This window comes from Neomonachus schauinslandi, chromosome 9 (genome assembly GCF_002201575.2).
Source record: "Neomonachus schauinslandi chromosome 9, ASM220157v2, whole genome shotgun sequence".
NCBI classification, from domain to species: Eukaryota; Metazoa; Chordata; class Mammalia; order Carnivora; family Phocidae; genus Neomonachus; species Neomonachus schauinslandi.
This window is the reverse complement of record NC_058411.1, coordinates 73101150-73119532: the sequence shown is the minus strand read 5'-3', so window position 1 is coordinate 73119532 and position 18383 is coordinate 73101150. Positions and strand designations below refer to the sequence as shown.

The 18383-nt window shown below is 43.8% G+C and overlaps 2 protein-coding genes across 5 annotated transcripts; both read left to right on the top strand.

Moving 5' to 3' along the window:
• Nucleotides 1-25: 25 nt before the first annotated feature.
• RNASE4 (ribonuclease A family member 4) lies at nt 26-18377 on the top strand. Of its 4 annotated transcripts, none has more exons than XM_021695342.1 (2): nt 26-424; nt 17432-18377. In XM_021695342.1, exon 2 carries the CDS (start codon nt 17449-17451, stop codon nt 17890-17892), a length of 444 nt encoding a protein of 147 aa, XP_021551017.1. In that variant the 5' UTR covers nt 26-424; nt 17432-17448; the 3' UTR covers nt 17893-18377. The 4 variants fall into 4 exon arrangements, with proteins under 4 accessions (XP_021551017.1, XP_021551019.1, XP_021551018.1 ...); XM_021695344.2 differs by having other exon boundaries at nt 213-368; XM_021695343.1 differs by lacking the exon at nt 26-424 and adding an exon at nt 536-573.
• ANG (angiogenin) lies at nt 6551-12635 on the top strand. The gene is made up of 2 exons (XM_044918280.1): nt 6551-6803; nt 12184-12635. The coding sequence occupies exons 1-2, from the start codon at nt 6551-6553 to the stop codon at nt 12633-12635; spliced, it is 705 nt and encodes a 234-aa protein (XP_044774215.1).
• Nucleotides 18378-18383: the final 6 nt, after the last annotated feature.

Below are 18383 nucleotides of genomic sequence, written 5' to 3'. Positions count from 1 at the left end.
CGGAGGGACCGCCTCGCTCCCGGGAGCAGGGGCCGGTGTCCCAAGGCCCGCTGTCCCCGGAGGCTGTGTCCTCGCGGCCGCTGCGCGTGAGGGCTCGGATCTGCAGGCCCTCTCCTTTCCCAGACAGGGCCCGCCCGCGGCGCCCACTCCAGAGGCAGGTCCAGGCGGGAGGCGCCTCCCGGGAGAAACAGGGCGCGGTCCCAACCGCACAGAGGCTCCGGCGCCGCCCTCCTCGCCCGGCTGCATCCCCCGTCCGTTCGTGTACACACACGCACGGCGACCCCACCCAGGATCCAAAGCAAGATTTAAAAGGACGTCTTTGCGTCTTCCACAGCTCCCTATCATCATACAAGGGGGATTAGAAGCCGGTGAGAAAAACTTTCCACCGTCCTGCGCGTTTCTGCAGCCCTGTTCCCTGGCCGAGGTGGGTTCACGTCCTGCTCTCTCTCCTCCTCCTCCTTGTCAGTAGTTTTACCAAGAGCGTTTGGGCCCCGTCTTAGCAGAGGCAGTGTGGGGCTCCTCGGGGAGGCGTTTGCAGAACCGGGTTGGAGCCGCTGAGGAATGGGAAGAAAGGTGAGTCTTGTTCTTTTATGAGTTAGCGAAGTCTGCATTCCCACCCTGAGATTTACTTCCCGCAGCTGAGCAGAGATGGCTGCGTGAAAGTCTAGTGCCTAGAATGTAGGCTCAGAGGAGGGTGCAGAATTGGCGAACGGAATGGAAGCCCGGGAAGGCCTGCATTTGCTCACACTTAAGGATTCTTTACTTGGTACACAGGTTGATCGCCAGATTTATGAAGCAGGCCTTCCTTGTCCAGTTTTTGCCAGCATAACTGCCTTTTGGGACTTGCGTTTTTGTTTTCTGGTGACCCACTTCTGTCTCCTCACCCTTAACCCACCCGCAGCCAGGGTTGCAAAATTCTGGGAGACACTGCCAACAGCCTCCTTTCTAAGCTTTCCTACTAGAATGTTGGGATCCTCAACCTCTTTACTCTGAGACAGCGTGTCTTGTGGTAACACATGGGCAAAACAGAGCATCTTTATTTAGGAAGGACAGTAAAAACAGTTTCAGCATCATTCTGGGTCTAGGGAAATCTCAAATGAGGCAAGACCCCCCCCCTCTTTGTCCTTAAGAACCTTATAATCAAGTCATAAATGTAATCACTAGAAACTCAAGTGGCATAATTATCTGAACCCCACTGGCCAACTTCCCAGAAGCAGCCTCAAGTATTCGAGGAACTACTTAACTACACACTTACTAACTAGCTCCTGCAGAAGGACAGTTTTGTTACACACACTTTATTTTAAGCAACTCTTTTTCACAGGTAAAATATTTTTGAAATTCATGGAAATATTTAGTAGGTTTCCTTAAACAGCAACTTTCAATGGCACCTTTAAAATTAGTTTTAATTTTCTAGAAATTGCTAGTGTGGAATATGAAAGCCGTGTGGTACATTGGAAAGCTTCTAGTCCCTGGACACCAGATGTTCTTGGGCCAGTGCAGAAACACCTCAGTTTCCTCATCTGTACAATGAGGGCTTGATAGATAGTCTCCAGGTCTCCCTCTTTCTTATTCTATGACTTCATGGGGTGGCAGGGTGTTAGTAAGATGGCACTTACAGAAAAGAAGGTACTCTAGTAATGTGGACAAGAGCTATGAAGTTTGGCAGAAAGGACAGGGAAAACCATTCTAGGAAAAGAAGAATGGCTCTGGCTATTGCTGAAAGAGCAGATGTCAGGTTACAAGCAGGCAAAGGTAAGAGATTTGTCAAGTTATTGTTGGAAGCATTTGCCCATGTGATTCAGAAATTAAAGTAGATGGCTAAGAAAGTGGACCAAAGCAGGCCAAATGAAACCCCTCATTAGGAGTTTCCGTTTAATCTGTACTTGAGCAAAGAGCAATCTTTGTTAAAGGTTATTCTCAGAAGAACACCTTGAGATATCTGGGAAAGAGAATGGGCACAAAGCTCAGAGTTTGTTGAAAAGTGAATGTGTAATTTTTGTCTTTGTTTGAAAATACACAGGCATGTCAACAAAACTTCGGCCCATTCTCCCTCAGTCATAGTGTCCCCTCTTCCTGAAGACATGATCCTTCTTTTCATTGGATCTTCATCCTCTTTTAACCATTACTTCTGTTAGTAAATTAGTTTCATGCTTGTAAACCTAAAAAAAATGTTAGAGTTAAACCAAATTTAGAGATTAGTCACTTCTCTCCATCACCTAATTTTATAATTTGTCTTAAGGACAGAATTAAACATATATACTCTGTATAAAGGGTAAAGGACACCAGCACTTGAGTCCTTAGAAGGAGAACCCTGGGCTTCCTGTGTCTTTGTGCAAGGTGTAAAGAAGAGACAAAGGAAAATTTTCAGGAAAAGGGGAATGACTTTCAAGCTGAAGCTGTCAAAACATTTAAAAGAATATATGATTGGGCTTTTTTCAATTGACAATTGCTTCACCCCTATTAAAATTACTGAGAAGAGATATATATAATTCCTTGTTGTAAGTATTTTGAAATACAAATGAGTAAGCACTTAGATGCATTGTAATGAAATAGTCAAACTTTTTTTTCTCCAAACCTTTATTTTATGTTTCATCAAAACCTCATTGTGCCAAGCTGAAAAGAAAAGAAAAGAAAAAAAGAAAGAAAAACAATTAGAATGAAAGCAACCATTCGCCATTCACCTAGCTGGCTTTTTGCCTGGTCAACTATGTGGGGGAGGTTGTGAATTCTCCCCAAGTTGTCAAGTGAAATCCTAGAGGTGAGGAAGGGACCTGGCTGTATTCAGAGGTGAAAGACTGCTCCCCAGCACCACAGCGTAAAGCTAACATCAGAGGCTGATCTGTTTGTGTGAGTTGGTGTTTGAACTGGTGTTTCAAGCCATGGGACTGTGTGTGTGTGTGTGTGTGTGTGTGTGTGTGATGTGGGAATGGAGTACCTTATCTCTGCCTTTAGGTGATTTATCAGAGAAGGATCCTGTTGATCAAGTCATCTTGATCCCCACAGACTGGGAGTTGGCAGCTTCTTCTGTAGTCTGGGATTGCTGAGGCCTTAGGGGTGTTGTATGGGCCTGGCAGTGTCCTCCCCACCAAATGACTGGCTTATAGCTCTTTAGAACTCACTTCTTCAGCATCTATTTAAAAAGTAATAAGTAATATATGATTCACTTAAAATAGGTACCACTCAAATCGTGGGTTTGCCTACAAAAGGAAAGTCAGCATTAGGACACTCTCTTAGATACCGGTAGAGGCCCCACTCAGCGAGCCCCATGTCTTGTTGATTCTCTCTGTACCTAAAGGACTTTGAACTTTGGTATTTGGCAGAACAGTTGTGGGCAGAGATGCCTATCCCTTCCTTTCAGAGACTTCAGTGACTCTGAGGCACCAGGTACTGAGGGAGAGGCAGTTTGTGGCTGTGTGCTTGGTCCTTTTCTCACTTCCTTAGACTTTTTTCCTTTTAGCTCAGAATTTGGGTGGAGATGCAGGAAAAAGGGAAGAGGACAGGGGAAAAAAGTGACGCTTAAGCAGGACTCTGCCTCACCACAGCTGAAAACCTGTGAAGTTTGCCTTTTTCAGGTTTGCCATGCTGCCCACTTTTCTCCCTCCTCAAATCCTTAGGCCATTCCAGTTACCAAAAACTATTCTTTTTTTAAGATTTTATTTACTTATTTGGCGGGGGCGGGAAGAGTATGTCAGTAGGGAGGGGCAGAAGCAGACTCCCTACCAAGCAGGGAGCCTGATGTAGGGCTTGATCCCAGGACCCCCTGGATCATGGCCTGAGCTAAGGCAGATGCTTAACCGACTGAGCCACCCAGGCGCCCCCTACCAAAAACTCTTCTTAAGATAGCCTCTAAAGTATAAGCACAAGCATGTGTGAATCACAGACAGCTGTTTAGGGAGCTAATCCTCCTAGGGATTTTTGCATTAGAATAGGAACCAATAGGGCGCCTGGGTGGCTCAATTGGTTAAGCAACTGCCTTCGGCTCAGGTCATGATCCTGGAGTCCCAGGATCGAGTCCCACATCGGGCTCCCTGCTCGGCGAGGAGCCTGCTTCTCCCTCTGACCCTGCCCCCTCTCATGTACTCTCTCTCATTCTCGCTCTCTCAAATGAATAAATAAATCTTTAAAAAAAAAAAAAAAAAAAAAAAAAAAAAAAAAAAAAAAAAAAGAATAGGAACCAATACCTAAGAAATGAAGGTCAGGATTTACCAGTAATACCAGAAGCAGAGTTTTCTGGGAACCTTGAAAGCCTTCCTGCTCTACCAGGGAATTAGGCCTACCTTGTTTGGTAACTGGTACCAAACCCAACTGTGTCTGTAAGTCTTTTTTTTTTTTAAGATTTTATTTCTTTGACAGAGAGAGAAAGAGCACACAAGCAGGGGCCAGTAGCAGGCAGAGGGAGAGGGAGAAGCAGACTCCCTGCTGAGCAAGGAGCCCGATGTGGGACTCGATCCCAGGACCCCGGGATCATGACCTGAGCCGAAGGCAGACGCTTAACCGACTGAGCCACCCAGGTGCCCCTTGTGTCTGTAAGTCTTAAGAGAAGCCAGGAGAGTTTGTATGGTTGGGATCTCCAAAGTGAGATCAGGTGGTACATTTCTAGAAGCAATGAGGGATAACAAGAAGAACCTGGGGCCTAGGAGTCAGTCACTCTTTGAGATACTAAGAATGCAGAGATGAATGACACAATTATTCTTCTCTCTAAGGGTTCCATCTAATGGAGAGACAAGAAGACTAATTAATCATCAAAGGATGATGGCTAATGGACTGTTTGCCAACCTAAAGTAAAGCCAGATCCATCCCACCCATGTTGTAAGAACTCCAGACCAGCTCACATTCTTCTCCGATTATTCCTGAAGTTCCCAGGGGGTGTAAACATATTTGCAAACTAGCCCCTTTAACCTAGACAGTGAGGCTGCCATTTACTTCTTTCTTGCTCCACCTCCCTGGGTGAGGTCTATCCCTGCCCTACAAAGGGGTCCATGCTGCTGAAAATGTCGAAAGATGCCAGCACGCAGTGTCCTCTTCCTTTGTGATAGAGCAAATGGTCTGGCCTTTTGCTCTAGCTCTTGTCCAGACTTGCCTCAACTCTGTCCCAACGGGATCCTCATGTTGGGGAAGGTACTTTACTTCCCGACCTACCCCCATACCACCTCCGGTCAACCATGGGGTGAACTTCTTCACACTAACTTGCTGTGTGCTTTCTGAATCTTAGAGAGATTTAATGAAACAACCTTGATTTTTATGAAAGTTGTTACTGCAGTGCCCTCCTCGCTCTAGGCTCCAGGAGGCCGGGTCAGAGGGGATGTGAATGGAGTACACTGTAGTCCTTGGCCACCACTGCTCCATGGCCTTGGCATCTTTCTCCCTCCTCTCATCATGTCCTTCTCTATGGATGAATCCTTTCCTGGGACATCACAGACTCTTACACAGCTAGGCTTCACTCAGGCTGACTCACCAGCTTTTCACACACAATAGGACACATCTGAAGTCTAGAGTCAATGCAGCTTTAAGCCGTCAGCTTGGGATTGCTGCTCTATGCTTGCCTCAGCGCGGTGTGTACTGGGTACAGAGAAGCCCCAAAGGAAGATGTGGGCAACTTCTCCTGGGATGGGCTGGTATTGAGGAAAGCCCGTCAGACTCAGAGGAGGTGTTGCTCAAGCCAAGTCTGGAAAGATGAGTAGTTCCTCTCCCTGAAGATAAGGAGTTTGAAGTCTGACAGCACCATCCCTCTGCTGTTTGATCAGGGAGTTTCCTTCATCAGAAAAACTGACTTACGTAGCACCCACCTCACACAGTCCTGGTGACAGTCAAATATAATCATGTGTGTGAGAGATTCATAAAACCAAAGGCAATGACTATTATTATGATGATAATTATTACGATGATTTCAAGTGCAGTTATTTTATTGGCAGGCCGCCTGTCTATTGACACCTCAGAGACAGGCAGACTGAAAACTTGAAGGTAGATGGATGACAACCGAGGGTTGAGGATTTTTTAAAAATAGCACTGTTGGAGATTCAGCACCAGCGGAGGTGGTTACTGAGGGTCTGTGAAACAGTTGGCATCCTGCTGCTGCCTGATATTTGAAACTATAGGATCTTTATTAAGTGATCCCAGTAAACTCTGACCCAGTTGGCTTGTTTCTGTTCAATCAACAAATCCATTTTGTGAGTAGATGCAATATCGGTGTTGCATTGATGGTGGAGATAATCAATTTTGCAACTGCGTTACAGAGAACAGAAGATTGAGTGCTCAGGATTAATCTCTTGTGAACAGGTAAGGATGAAAGGAAGGAGAGGCCCTGGAAATACGGCAAGGAGACTTCTGAGGGTTAGTGGCTGGAAGGTTGAGGTCAGGAGCAGGGTACCAAGAGCTGTCACATAATCTTCTCTAGGAATGCTTTCCTGGTTCTGTGGAATTGATGAAAGAGCCTACTTAGCATCTTTTCATGAAACCAAATTATGTGGGTAAAAACAAAGGACAGTGGGACAGCATCCTGCTGAGAGGCCACATCTTACTCTGCAGGCTTCCTCCAACAGGGTTCTTAGAGATGGCCCGTAAGATCAGAAACAACATCTTCTGGATCCAGATCACCGCATGTCCTGTCATGGGCAAGAGTCGGAACCACAAACATCAGAAAAAGGCAACTGTGGGACAAAAGGCCATGTTTATCAAAGTTAGCCTCCCAGAACAAATCTCTAATTCATGTGGGTTAATGTTTGACCCAGTCATGCCCAGGGAAAAGGTGAATGACTCTCCTCGTTTGTCCAAGAGCAGTGTCCTTGGTTTTTATGTGTCTGCCAGTATCAGGGATCTTTAGACCTAGTCTTCCCTCCCTGTTCATCTGATCACTATATAATCAGAACCGAGAGGGGCCTCTAGGTTCGCACAGCTGGAACCCATCTCCAGGAACAAACAGCTGGAACCCATCTTCAGTTGGAGGGAAACTTCCAGACTTTTGTAAGACTCTTCCACCTGGGTAATCTATTTCTCTATTTGTTTATATGTATACTATTTCTAGACATCCATCCATTTCAATGAAACCATTTTTTCCCTTTTAAAAACTCTTGGCCCAAGTTCATGAATTAAGAAGGAAACAAATTAGATTCTAAAGTTTAAAATGCAAACAGATTTCTTCTGGCATAGCCTAAATATGGATAAAGGGAAATTAGTAAGACTGGGAGCAAGTGGTGATTTAGGAGGGATTCCTAAATTGTGATAAAGTCCCCAAAGATCTAGGAAAAGCATCTGTTGAAGGGTTATCTGGAGCCTCTGCCCCAACATTATATGTGGCTTAACAAGGAAAGAAACAGAGTATACTTTTAGCTCTGTTTTCTCGTAATCTTTCCTGCGAATTTCTTTCCTTAAGAAAGTTTTGGATGCTCTTTGAAAGCACAATGGAACAACACACGCCAAGATCAAAAAAAGGTATACTGGCGGGTTGAAGAGAAGAAAGAAGGAAGGAGATAGAGAGAGGAATATACATTGGGTGGGAAGCTTCCAGTTTGAAGAATATTGCCCTAGAACATATAAAAGCGTGAAGGTGTATTTATGGAAGTTGTAACTGTAGTTATAATCATAAACTGTTAACTCCCTGGTGCATAAAATTTGATGGATCTCTTGAATACAAAACATTGCCTGTGGGGAGAGAAAGAGTGTATTAATTTTTGTGAAGACCAAGGGTTTGGTTTGAGACAGAAGGTGAAGTTAGTTTAAAAAACAAATTGTGGGACAAATTCCACTGACAAAAATATGACAGTTATGTGCTTGGGTATAGAAGGATATGTGTGAATGAGTTTAACCACCAGATGGGAGGCTCTGCACACTTGGCCTAGGCAGATTCACTTCTGCACCCCATATAATCTCTTACTTGTTTTCTCCCAGTTCCATTTCAACCCCCATTTTGGGGAAATTTAGTATGGAATATATATATATAAGTGAGGAAGTTATGAGTGGGAGAGCAGATGTTGATACCGGTAACCCTAGTGTATACTTGCTAGGATTTGATTTCTGGATGTCTTAGGGAACTAGGATTACAATAAACCTGGGCAAACCTTAGCTGAGTTGTTAGAGAATGAATGTGCAAATTCTGCAAATGAGCAACAAAGATATCCCTTAATCTCTAAGACTGAGACATGAGGGCCTTCAACCTCCAACAAGCAACTGCTTTTTTTTTTTTTTAATATTTTATTTATTTGACAGAGAGAGACACAGCGAGAGAGGGAACACAAGGAGGGGGAGTGGGAGAAAGAGAAGCAGGCCCCCCGCCGAGCAGGGAGCCCGATGTGGGGCTCGATGTGGGGCTCGATGTGGGGCTCGATCCCAGGACCCTGGGATCATGACCTGAGCCAAAGGCAGACTCTTAATGACTGAGCCACCCAGGTGCCCCAAGCAAATGCTTTTTTAAGGATGTGAAACACCTATGTAGTGTCAGTCCAATGCCTTAACTAGAGGTGGTCTGTGGGCTTGGCTTACCTGCTGAGCCTTAAGGAATGATGCATCTCAGTTAACCTGTTAGCTATTTCTTCCAGCTGGTGCCTTTTGCCACCAACTAAACTTACACACAAACTTGTCTCTGCAATCCCATTCTAGTGGAAGAAAAGGAAAGGAAAAGAAAAGGCTCTTTTATGCTTAATGAGAACTGTGGAATTTCAGGCCTTAACAGTTAGCGACTCTCTCTTTTTACAGATGAACAAATTTAGGCCTGGAGAGGAAAATGAAGTCAATCATTAAAAACATAATTATTGATTATGTGATTCAAGGTGACTAAGATGGGCTCTGCCCTCCTATTGATTACACACCAGTAGGAAACACTGACAAGTAAACAGGTCATTGTTTGCCCAAGACCACATAGATAATGGCTTGGAAATGGCACCCATGAAACCTGGCAACAGGTAAATCTTTATTTGATGATATCCTTGTGGACAGATCAGCTTTGTGACTTTTGTTTGCTTTGACACTTATATTTAGTAAAGTGTCCTTGATCTTAATATCTAAAGCATAGAGGGTTTGGACAGAGACTCTAGGCAGACCTGCGGGCTCACACTGCCTTCTGTGAGCAGCAGTATCCCCACAATCTGTATAATACTGGCACTTCCTACAAGGACCCACCGTCTCTTCCGTACCCTGGAATGGTTGGGAACATTCCTATACACCACTGCCACTTAGTGACTCTTTTGGGTACTACCAGCTCTGGTTTTACTTCCTGATTTTTTTTTTTTTAAACTCTGGGACTCTGATTCTGCCAGAGAGCTGTGACTGTGTGACCTCTAAGGTCCTTTCTACCTTGAGATCCTGTGATTCTACAATTACCTTTGACTTTAGAAGGCAATTTTTGTCCATTGCTGAGCAAGAAACTTAGTTGATTTCAAATCAGTAAAACTTGGATGAGGTCTTCCAAAAAACTAAAAAAAGAAAGCACACCCAGGAGACTGAAAAGCACAATATAAACTTTTTTTAAATTTTTATTTATTTATTTCCAGAGAGAGGGAACACAAGCAGGGGGAGTGGGAGAGGGAGAAGTACGCTTCCCGCCGAGCAGGGAGCCCGATGCGGGGCTCAATCCCAGGACCCCAGGATCATGACATGAGTTGAAGGCAGACGCTTAACGACTGAGCCACCCAGGTGCCCCTCAGCTGCTATTTATATCAGTATTGTGGAATAGTCAAAAGATTTCTTAGCAGGGCACCAAATCTGTTTATAGTTATTATGAAACAGATAAGGTGGATCAATGCCAAATGTTGATGAGAAAGAGAGCTCACTTTGCTTACTCTTGTCACATGTCTTTCCATGTAACCAGCAAAACCCCAGATTCCCTTGTTTTTCTGGATTCACAGTCATACTCCCAGGGCTGTTTAGCAACACTACAGGCTTAGTGTTTTGTTATAATCTATATTTGTTTAATTCAACACACTAGGACCTATGGCCTCTGTGAAGGCTACAAAATTATTTGATATGAAAATCATGTTTATGACTTACACACAAGAAAGCACAAAATAAAAATTAATAATTTAATGTCTATGAAAATGTACCATTTATTTTTAAATTTAGTATTCATAGGAATTATATTACATTTAAGGATAATTTGAAGGTCAAATTTTTCTCCCATTGCAAGAATTTCTCAGTATGTGTGGGGATGATTGCCAAAGAACACGCAACCCAGTCATAAATTAAATGAAGTACTCACAAACAATTTGAGAAACAGAATTATAAAAATCCTTTTTTTAAATTTTATTTTTGAGAGGGCGAGAGGTGGGTGGGGACAGAGGGAGAGAGAGAATCTTAAGCAGACTCCACACTTAGGGTGGAGCCGAGGCAACATGGGGGCTCAGTCTCACAACCCTGAGATCATGACCTAAGCCAAAATCAAGGGTCTGACACTTAACTCACTGAGCCACCCAGGCGTCCCATAACAGCAGTTTCAAATTTACAGTGAAAATCATTTTTATTGTTGGATGTGGGGGTATTCACATATATTTGATATAATGTGTAGGACTATGGTGAATTTCATCATTCCAATTTTAGTATATGTGCTGCCAAAGCGAGCATGGACTATGGTGGTTTTTAAAGGCTCTGAATATTCTTTACAATTTTCTCCAAAGAACTAAAGGTATAATCAGAAACTACCTGCTGCAAACACCAAGTATCTCTCAATTCTCAAATCTTCAAATTTCATAAGAAATACAACCTTAAAATTTCATTAAAAATTGTTCTCTGTTTTGTTATAATCTATATTTGTTTAATTCTATTTTTAATTATCTATCACTGAGTTAAAATCATGTTCTGGGAAAAAGTACCATGTCTACCCTGTGGGTGTGCGTTTGCGTATCTGACACACCACCCCTGGGATGTGTGAGTTCTAGAGTTTGAGATTGACAGCTCTTTTTTGAGAGATAAAGGCAGCAATCCTCTTCTTCTTTTGAGAAAAATTTGAGAAATTATTGCAGCAAATTGTAAGGTCTTTGACTTGATGAAAAGATCTAAGGAGGGGGGCTAGGCTGGCTCAGTGGCTATAGCATGTGACTCTTGATCTCAGGGTTGTAAGTTTGAGCCCCATGTGTGTCATAGTTTACTTAAAAAAAAAAAAAAAGCTTAAAAAAAAAAAGCCTAAGGAGTTGTTTGGGGGTTTGTTTTTGTTTTTAGCACATGGTAACATCATTTGCCTATGGTGTAACAGTCTATGTACACGTGCAGGGAAAATTCGACAATATTCTTTGAGAATAATCCAAAGTGTTTCCAATGCAAGAAGTACCTAGGAAAAAGCTTTTATTCTTTTTCCAGTCCTCTGTAAGAGTTGACCCCAGACGGACCCAAAGGATTACATGGGTTCTTCCATGTTCCTTCCTGGTCTTTCTAAATGGTACATCATAATTCCACCTTTGGCCATGAAACACTTCTTGGGGAACTAGGTCTGTCTCTCTTCACCTGAAGATCAAACTGCTCTCAAATGCTCTTCTCACAGCCAGCCGACTGACTGACTTGAGTACCTAGAATCCTGTCTTCAACAGTCCTCTGATTGACCCTTCCGTGGGCTCAGGGTTCCCTAAAAGTCCGCCTTCTTCATAGCTCTCACCTCCTATCTTACTGTCTCATCTCAGGAAATTGGAGCTCCCAACCCTTTCCCATGGATGCTACATCCTCTTTGAGGGAGGCATTTGGTGTGTCTTGATGGTCTTTGCGATCCAGGACCTAGCACAGTGGTCTGATACCTGCAGGGGCGTGTGTAAAGTTTGTTATTATAGTAATTGATAAATGAATTACAGAGTGTGGATGGATTTTGTAATGCTATGACTGACTGCAGGGTAGGTAAATACTCAGCAATTCTGAGGGATAGGAAAGAATGGTTGGGGCCAGAAGTTGTGTTCAGGAAACATTTTTTTCCCCCCAAGATTTATTTATTTGTCAGAGAGAGAGAAAGAGGGAGATAGAGCATAAGCAGGGGGAGCAGCAGGCAGAGGGAGAGGGAGAAGCAGGTTCCTCGCTGAGCAGGGAGCCCAACGCAGGACCCTGGGATCATGACCTGAGCCGAAGGCAGACGCTTAACCGACTGAGCCATACGGGCGCCCCTCAGGAAACTTTTAAATAGACTTTCCAAAGAAAGGGATTGACGAAAAGTTTAGGATTAATGAGGAAGGGAAAAGAAAAGATGTAATTAGCTGACTGAAGATACCTGATTCGTGTCAGAGAGGAAAGTCCCTGGTGATGGGCCTGGGGCCCTGTTGTTGGTCTTCATGCTGGGTCCGGGTCTGACCCCACCAGCCCTGACTCAGGATGACTCCAGGTACAAACGCTTCCTGACCCAGCACTATGATGCCAAACCAAGGGGCCGGAATGCCAGATACTGTGAAAGCATGATGGAGAGACGAGGCCTGACCACACCCTGCAAAGACATCAACACCTTTATTCATGGCAACAAGGGCAGCATCAAGGCTATCTGTGGAAATAAGAATGGAAACCCTTATGGAGAAGCTTTAAGACTAAGCAAGTCTCCTTTCCAGGTCACCTCCTGCAGGCATGTAGGAGGGTCCCCTCGGCCTCCTTGCCGGTACAGAGCTACCCCAGGGTTCAGACACGTTGTTGTTGCCTGTGAACACGGCTTGCCTGTCCACTTTGATGAGTTCTTTTTCCGTCCATAACCAGAGGCCACAGCTGGCTTTGCTCTCCTTTTCTTGCATTTTCCTCCACATCCCAGAACGGCAACATTTATGGCCAGGGGCCCAGAGAATGAGCTGCCTGGATCTCTTGTTTTCCATTTTACAACACGTCTAATAAATAAAAGTGTCTCTGAAATCAGTAAGAATCAAAGTCTTCCCACTAATTATTGGCCTATTAATCTTACCCCATTTTCTCGATTCAACTGATCCCTGAGAGGATTGGATAGAATAGGAATGCCCTTTTCCTTATCGGTCAGTTCCTTATCAGTCAGTAAGGAGGTGGACTTTAGCTTTCTGTAAAGGTAAGGTGATTAGATTCATCTTACAGAGAGAACTAGGAAAATTCCAGGGCTCCTGGCAACTAAACAGAATTTTCAGAAGGGGCAAATAATAAGCCAATATTACTTTTACAAATATTAAACCTTGAGGAGAACAGTTTAGGACTAAATACCAACAGATTCATTCCACTTTCTTTCACACACGTGTGTGAATGCCAAGGGGCAGCCACCTCTCGTCTTAAGCAGGAGGTAATTTTTTGATGTTGCTTTGAATGGAATGTTCCTAGGGTATTCTTATGGCTATTTTATATAAGGATCAAAAAGTGATTATTTTATTATTTACTTATTTATTCATTATTACATTATTTTCTCCTTAATCTCTTACTTTATTGACCAAGGTCTGGCTACTTTGAGATCTTAGGGAAGTCATAGAAAGATTCCAAACATTATCCCTTATACTTCTTCAACTAGATTTGGTTTTCAAGTAAACATAGACTTAGGTTGACGACACTCTCTTTGTAAAATATACTAATCGGTCCACCGGTTAAGTGATTAACTTCCTGTTAACTTAATTTCTATCAACTGGTGCCTCAATATTTTATTTGGAAAGTAGTTAATAAGTTACAGTTACAAGTCACAGTTTTGCTATCTTGTGAATATGTAACTATTGTGGTCACAGTATTCTCAACGGTGGCCTCCCCTGCTGCCCACATTGCCCTGAAATGGGCCCAAAACCCTAGTTGCTCAATACTCAGGTTATAGACCAGTATCTAGGTGCCACCCAGGAGAGCCCGGCCTTGCTGAAAATATTCAGATTTTGGGAAGAAGTGATGGAGGAGTAGGTTACTAGTGTACACTCAGCCCATGAATCTGTCCACTTTGAGTTTCTATTTCAAAATTGAAAACACTGTCTGTAGTTAGGGAGAAGAGTTTTCCAAACCTCTCTTATTAGAAAATTTGCTTGTTATAAAATCTCAAAAACCCCTTAAGGAATAAGAAAATTCCAGTTTTTGGTAGAATATTGGGACCCTTTCTCAGGTTCTCCAACCAGTACCATCTCCCTGATATGAAGTGAAGTGACTTCCATACAGATCATTGCCCCACTCAAGCTCTTGATAGAGAAGGTCAAAGGTCTGGACCGTTATTACATTGATCACACCATATTTATGAAAACTGATGTCTTCTTCAAACATCTGCTTAGAGCATTAATCATTGCATACTCTGCTCTAGTGTTAAGGCAAATGACTGTTTCCTGGGAAATCGCATGGCAGTGGGATGGGGGTGCTTTCTGTCCTGCTGATGGAGCTAACAGCTATGGAGCCAGTCCTAGTACTTTTTGCTCTGCGTCTCTTGTTCTCTCACCGTCAAAAGCTATTTAGAATGAAATATCAAGTCACAGGCAGGTCATTTTATCTCGAGTGAATCATTTGAGGAATTGAAGTGCTGGTCGGCTGTACTTTATTGACTTTGCAAGGAAAAGAGAAGAAAAACCTCAAAAATGTCAAATCCTTCGAGGAATGGTGGCATTCAAGGAAGAAAATTCCATGCAACTTGGAGAGAACAAATTTCTCTAGAGACACAGTGGAAATTCTAGTAGGCTTTTTAAAAAAAAAGCCTTATATGGGGCACCTGGGTGGCTCAGTTGGTTAAACGTTTGCCTTTGGCTCAGGTCATCATCCCAGGGTCCTGGGAGGGATCGAGCCCCGCATTGGGCTCTCTGCTTGGCGGGGAGCCTGCTTCTCCCTCTCCCGCTCCCCCTGCTTGTGCTCGCTCTCTCGCTCTCTGTCAAATAAGTAAATAAAATCTTTTTAAAAAAGGCTTATAGTTTCTTGGGAATATAAGTACTCTACAAAATAAAGGGGAGGGGGTCCAAAATATATGCAATTTGCTGTAGTCATTCACTATTTTTATCAGATTGAAGGAAGCAAAGGAAACCAAGAAGAATGGAAATTGTGAAAAGATCATTGCCAACACTTACTAAACACTTAGCAGGGGCTAGGCATTGTGATAAGCACTTTACATTGATTTTATCATTTATTCTTCATAACATCTCTAAGAGGTAGGGATTGTGATTATGCTCATTTTACTTATGAGAAAATATGCCGAGAGCTTAAGTAATTTCCCCAAGGTCACACAGTTAATGTGGCAAAGCTAGGTCTCTGGGATCACAATATCCAAATTAGTTCTTATTGAGAGTCAATCTGGTGCAGCAGAAAAAGCCTTTGGGACAAGCTCTGACCAAAAAGTATGTGTTGGGATGATTTGGGGATCATTTGATTTTCTGTTGTACCTAGAGCCTTGAGATGTACCCATTGATGTTTACATGGGATTTCGGGTGGCAGATATTTTCCCCTGTCTTGTTAAATCAGTCAGTTGGTGTGGCTGAGGCCATGGGTTTGCTCTTGCATGAATAGTTTACGTCTTCTCTGTAGCCAGTTATTTTGCTAAGACATGATCTCAGTCACAAAGAAGCAGGATGAGAAAAAGTAGACAGAACTGTGCAAGATGAGAGGTACAAGATTAGATTTGGGGAAAACAACCTAAAGTACACCACTGTGATGAAACCATTACCCGAGGGCTAAGTGCGCCTTCGGAAGTTATATCCATTGGTGCTGGGCTGAGGGGTAAATTGAACATCATTTCTCCCTGCCCCCTTCCTCTTGCAGCTCCTTCGTTCCCTCTCTTCCTGACTCCATTTCTCATATCAGCTACAGGCACAAGCAATGACCTAGAACTTTACAACTTTCTGTGTAGAGGCAGAAGGCAGCTGTGAACCTAGGAGGTGGCATGGAAAAGAGAGATGGTTCTGTTTCATTATGGTCATTACCACTAACCAAAGTGTAGGCTTAGGTGGAACAGACTGCAGGTCCCTCATCAGCCATTTCAGTCCCTTACGCGTGTGATCCGGCACCATGAAGCAGCTTCTCTGAAAATGAAGGACAGTAGTACCCAGAGGTATCATCCCAGGAATTCAGCTGAGGCTGGACGTGGACTGCACGTGTAGAAATGGGCCTGTCTGACTCAAAAAGTTGCCCTGGCTACTTTGGGTTGCTCACTCCCTGTTGAATGGAGCTGATTTTTCTTTGCCCTAGTGAGGCAGCCCTGCCCCACAGCAAGAGTCAAGTAGTTAGAGGTTTGACTCCATGTCAGTCCCAGACTGACAGCCAGAAGGCAGCGTCTAGCTAGTTAGTGTTGGTGAGTGACCCCCACCTTTGCCCCCGCCCTATTCCACCCCTGATTGAATTCTGTTGCTAGAGACAAGCAACTCTGAGCATAAACATCGTTGGTATCTTGAATATTTAGGAAGTGGGATGGGAGAAGCAGTCAGAGGATGGTGGAAAGAGTACAGATTTTAGAGCCAGATAGACCTGGTTTCCTTTCTTTAGTCAACCAAAGCAGTGTTCTAAAATCTTTATCACAGTGCTTTTTTTGTTGTTGCTCCAGAGGTTTCTGTTTGTTTGTTTTTTAACTCTGTAAAACAAATGTTTATTCCCACCATCAAGAGAGGTCAACACAAAGATCTTGTAACCAGAGAATATGGATAATTACCAGTAGCTGTGGACGAGACAGGCAGAGCATCAAGGATAGATGCATGACAATAGACTCTATCACCAGGGCCTAGTGTTTGGGGTTGTACATAGACACGGGGGGAAAAAAAAAGACACAGTCCACGTCCTTTTTTGTGGAGATTGTGCTGTTTAAATTCATTTTTTAAATGTTTCTTAGCTTAGTGGTCAATTCCACAAGCCTGGAAAATACCTTCACTCACTATATCCATTTCATTTCATTTGTTCACGAGCTCACTCATTTCATTTATTTATTCAGCCAATATTCACTACCTTCAAAGCATGGTGGCTGGGTACTCTGCTTTTGTAGGGGTTCTTTACAGAGGATGAACAGGATTTCCAAAATGACCGATTTTAATACCACAGGAAGAATAGCCGCAGGAGAGGAAAGGCTAACCCCAGTATTACTCTGGCCTCTTTTCTGCACCTTCCTCAATTCCAGATGTAAGGAATGAAAATCGGTTCACAAATTTGCTCTGAAAAATCATGAGTCTATCCAAATTTTCGGGAATCAGAGTCTCCAGAGGACCAAAAACTCCAAAGATCTTATGACCAGAGAATAACCTCGAGATGGTCAACTCCAGTTTCACCTAGATCTGCCTTTTCTTCCCGTTCCTTCTCTGACCACGGAGGCCAGATGCCCTGGACGGCCACGCGGTCAGTGCCTGTCCTGAGTGGCTGTACTTGCTGCAGCAAGTTCTCTCCATGAAAGAGAATGGTTCTTGTTTTCAGAGAAAAGCATATTTTGCCAACTCTTTGCTCTTGGGAAAGCAGACGGGAAAAGTTGTGAGCAGAGAAGAGTGGGGAACTGGTACAGATAAGGAGGAAAGAGGAGACTAGAGTTGAGGCAATGTCTATTTGCCGTTCCCAACACCTCTCCTCACAGTGCCCGCATCTCACCTTCCTTTCTCCTGCCCCTTGGGTTTCTGTCTAGGCATCTCCAAGGTAGTGATGGCTCTCCAGAGGACCCGTTCCCTGCTTCTGCTCTGGCTGCTGACCCTGCTGGGGCTGGGGCTGGTACAGCCCTCCTATGGCCAGGATCGCATGTATCAACGATTCCTGCGGCAGCATGTGGACCCTGAGGAGACAGGTGGCAATGACACCTACTGCAACTTGATGATGCAAAGACGGAAGATGATGGTGCGTCAGTGCAAGCGCTTCAACACCTTCATCCACGAAGACATCTGGAACATTCGTAGTATCTGCAGTACCACCAATATCCAGTGTAAGAATGGCAAGATGAACTGCCATGAGGGTGTAGTGAAGGTCACAGACTGCAGGGAGACAGGAAGTTCCAGGGCCCCCAACTGCAGATACCGGGCATCGGCGAGCACTAGGCATGTGGTCATCGCCTGTGAGGGTGACCCGCAGTTGCCTGTGCACTTGGACAGATAGACATCAGCTGGCGGCCCTTATGGCCCGGTGGTTGGCCTTGAACTTACTCCTTGAATAGCAGTAAGTAATGCATTTGAGCTGCCCCAGGCTCTGTCTCCTCTATTTCTGGCTCTTTTTCTCTTTATAACCCATTCTGTTAAGCACATTGTATCAAAGAGAAATGGAGACATAAACTTATAATGAGTCTGGGCTTTTCTGTAGTAAACTTTTTGGCTTTCTTTTATAATACTGGTCAGTTTAGCTCTCTCAGATCCTATCCTCTGGAATTTAGTCATTATATGGATTTATACAGCATTTTAAGCATTTCAAAGTACTTTCATCTAAATCATGTCATTTTAATAGCACAGCAATTGTGCGATGTTGCTGATGTTGTTATATGTAGGAGCCCAAAGTTCAGGGACTTGTGGAAAACCATGAAATTAGTGGAAAAGCTGATACAGAAACCCAGTTGAACTGGCTCCTAATCCAGGCCTTTTTCCACTTCATCACGA

Excerpts from the sequence above, each read along its gene's own strand:
- ANG (XM_044918280.1), top strand. The coding sequence starts at position 6,551 with ATGGCCCGTAAGATCAGAAACAACATCTTCTGGATCCAGATCACCGCA. Across the intron at positions 6,804-12,183 it reads TGGTTTTTATGTGTCTGCCA|AGAGGAAAGTCCCTGGTGAT; the intron begins GTATCAGGGATC and ends GATTCGTGTCAG.
- RNASE4 (XM_021695342.1), top strand. The coding sequence starts at position 17,449 with ATGGCTCTCCAGAGGACCCGTTCCCTGCTTCTGCTCTGGCTGCTGACC.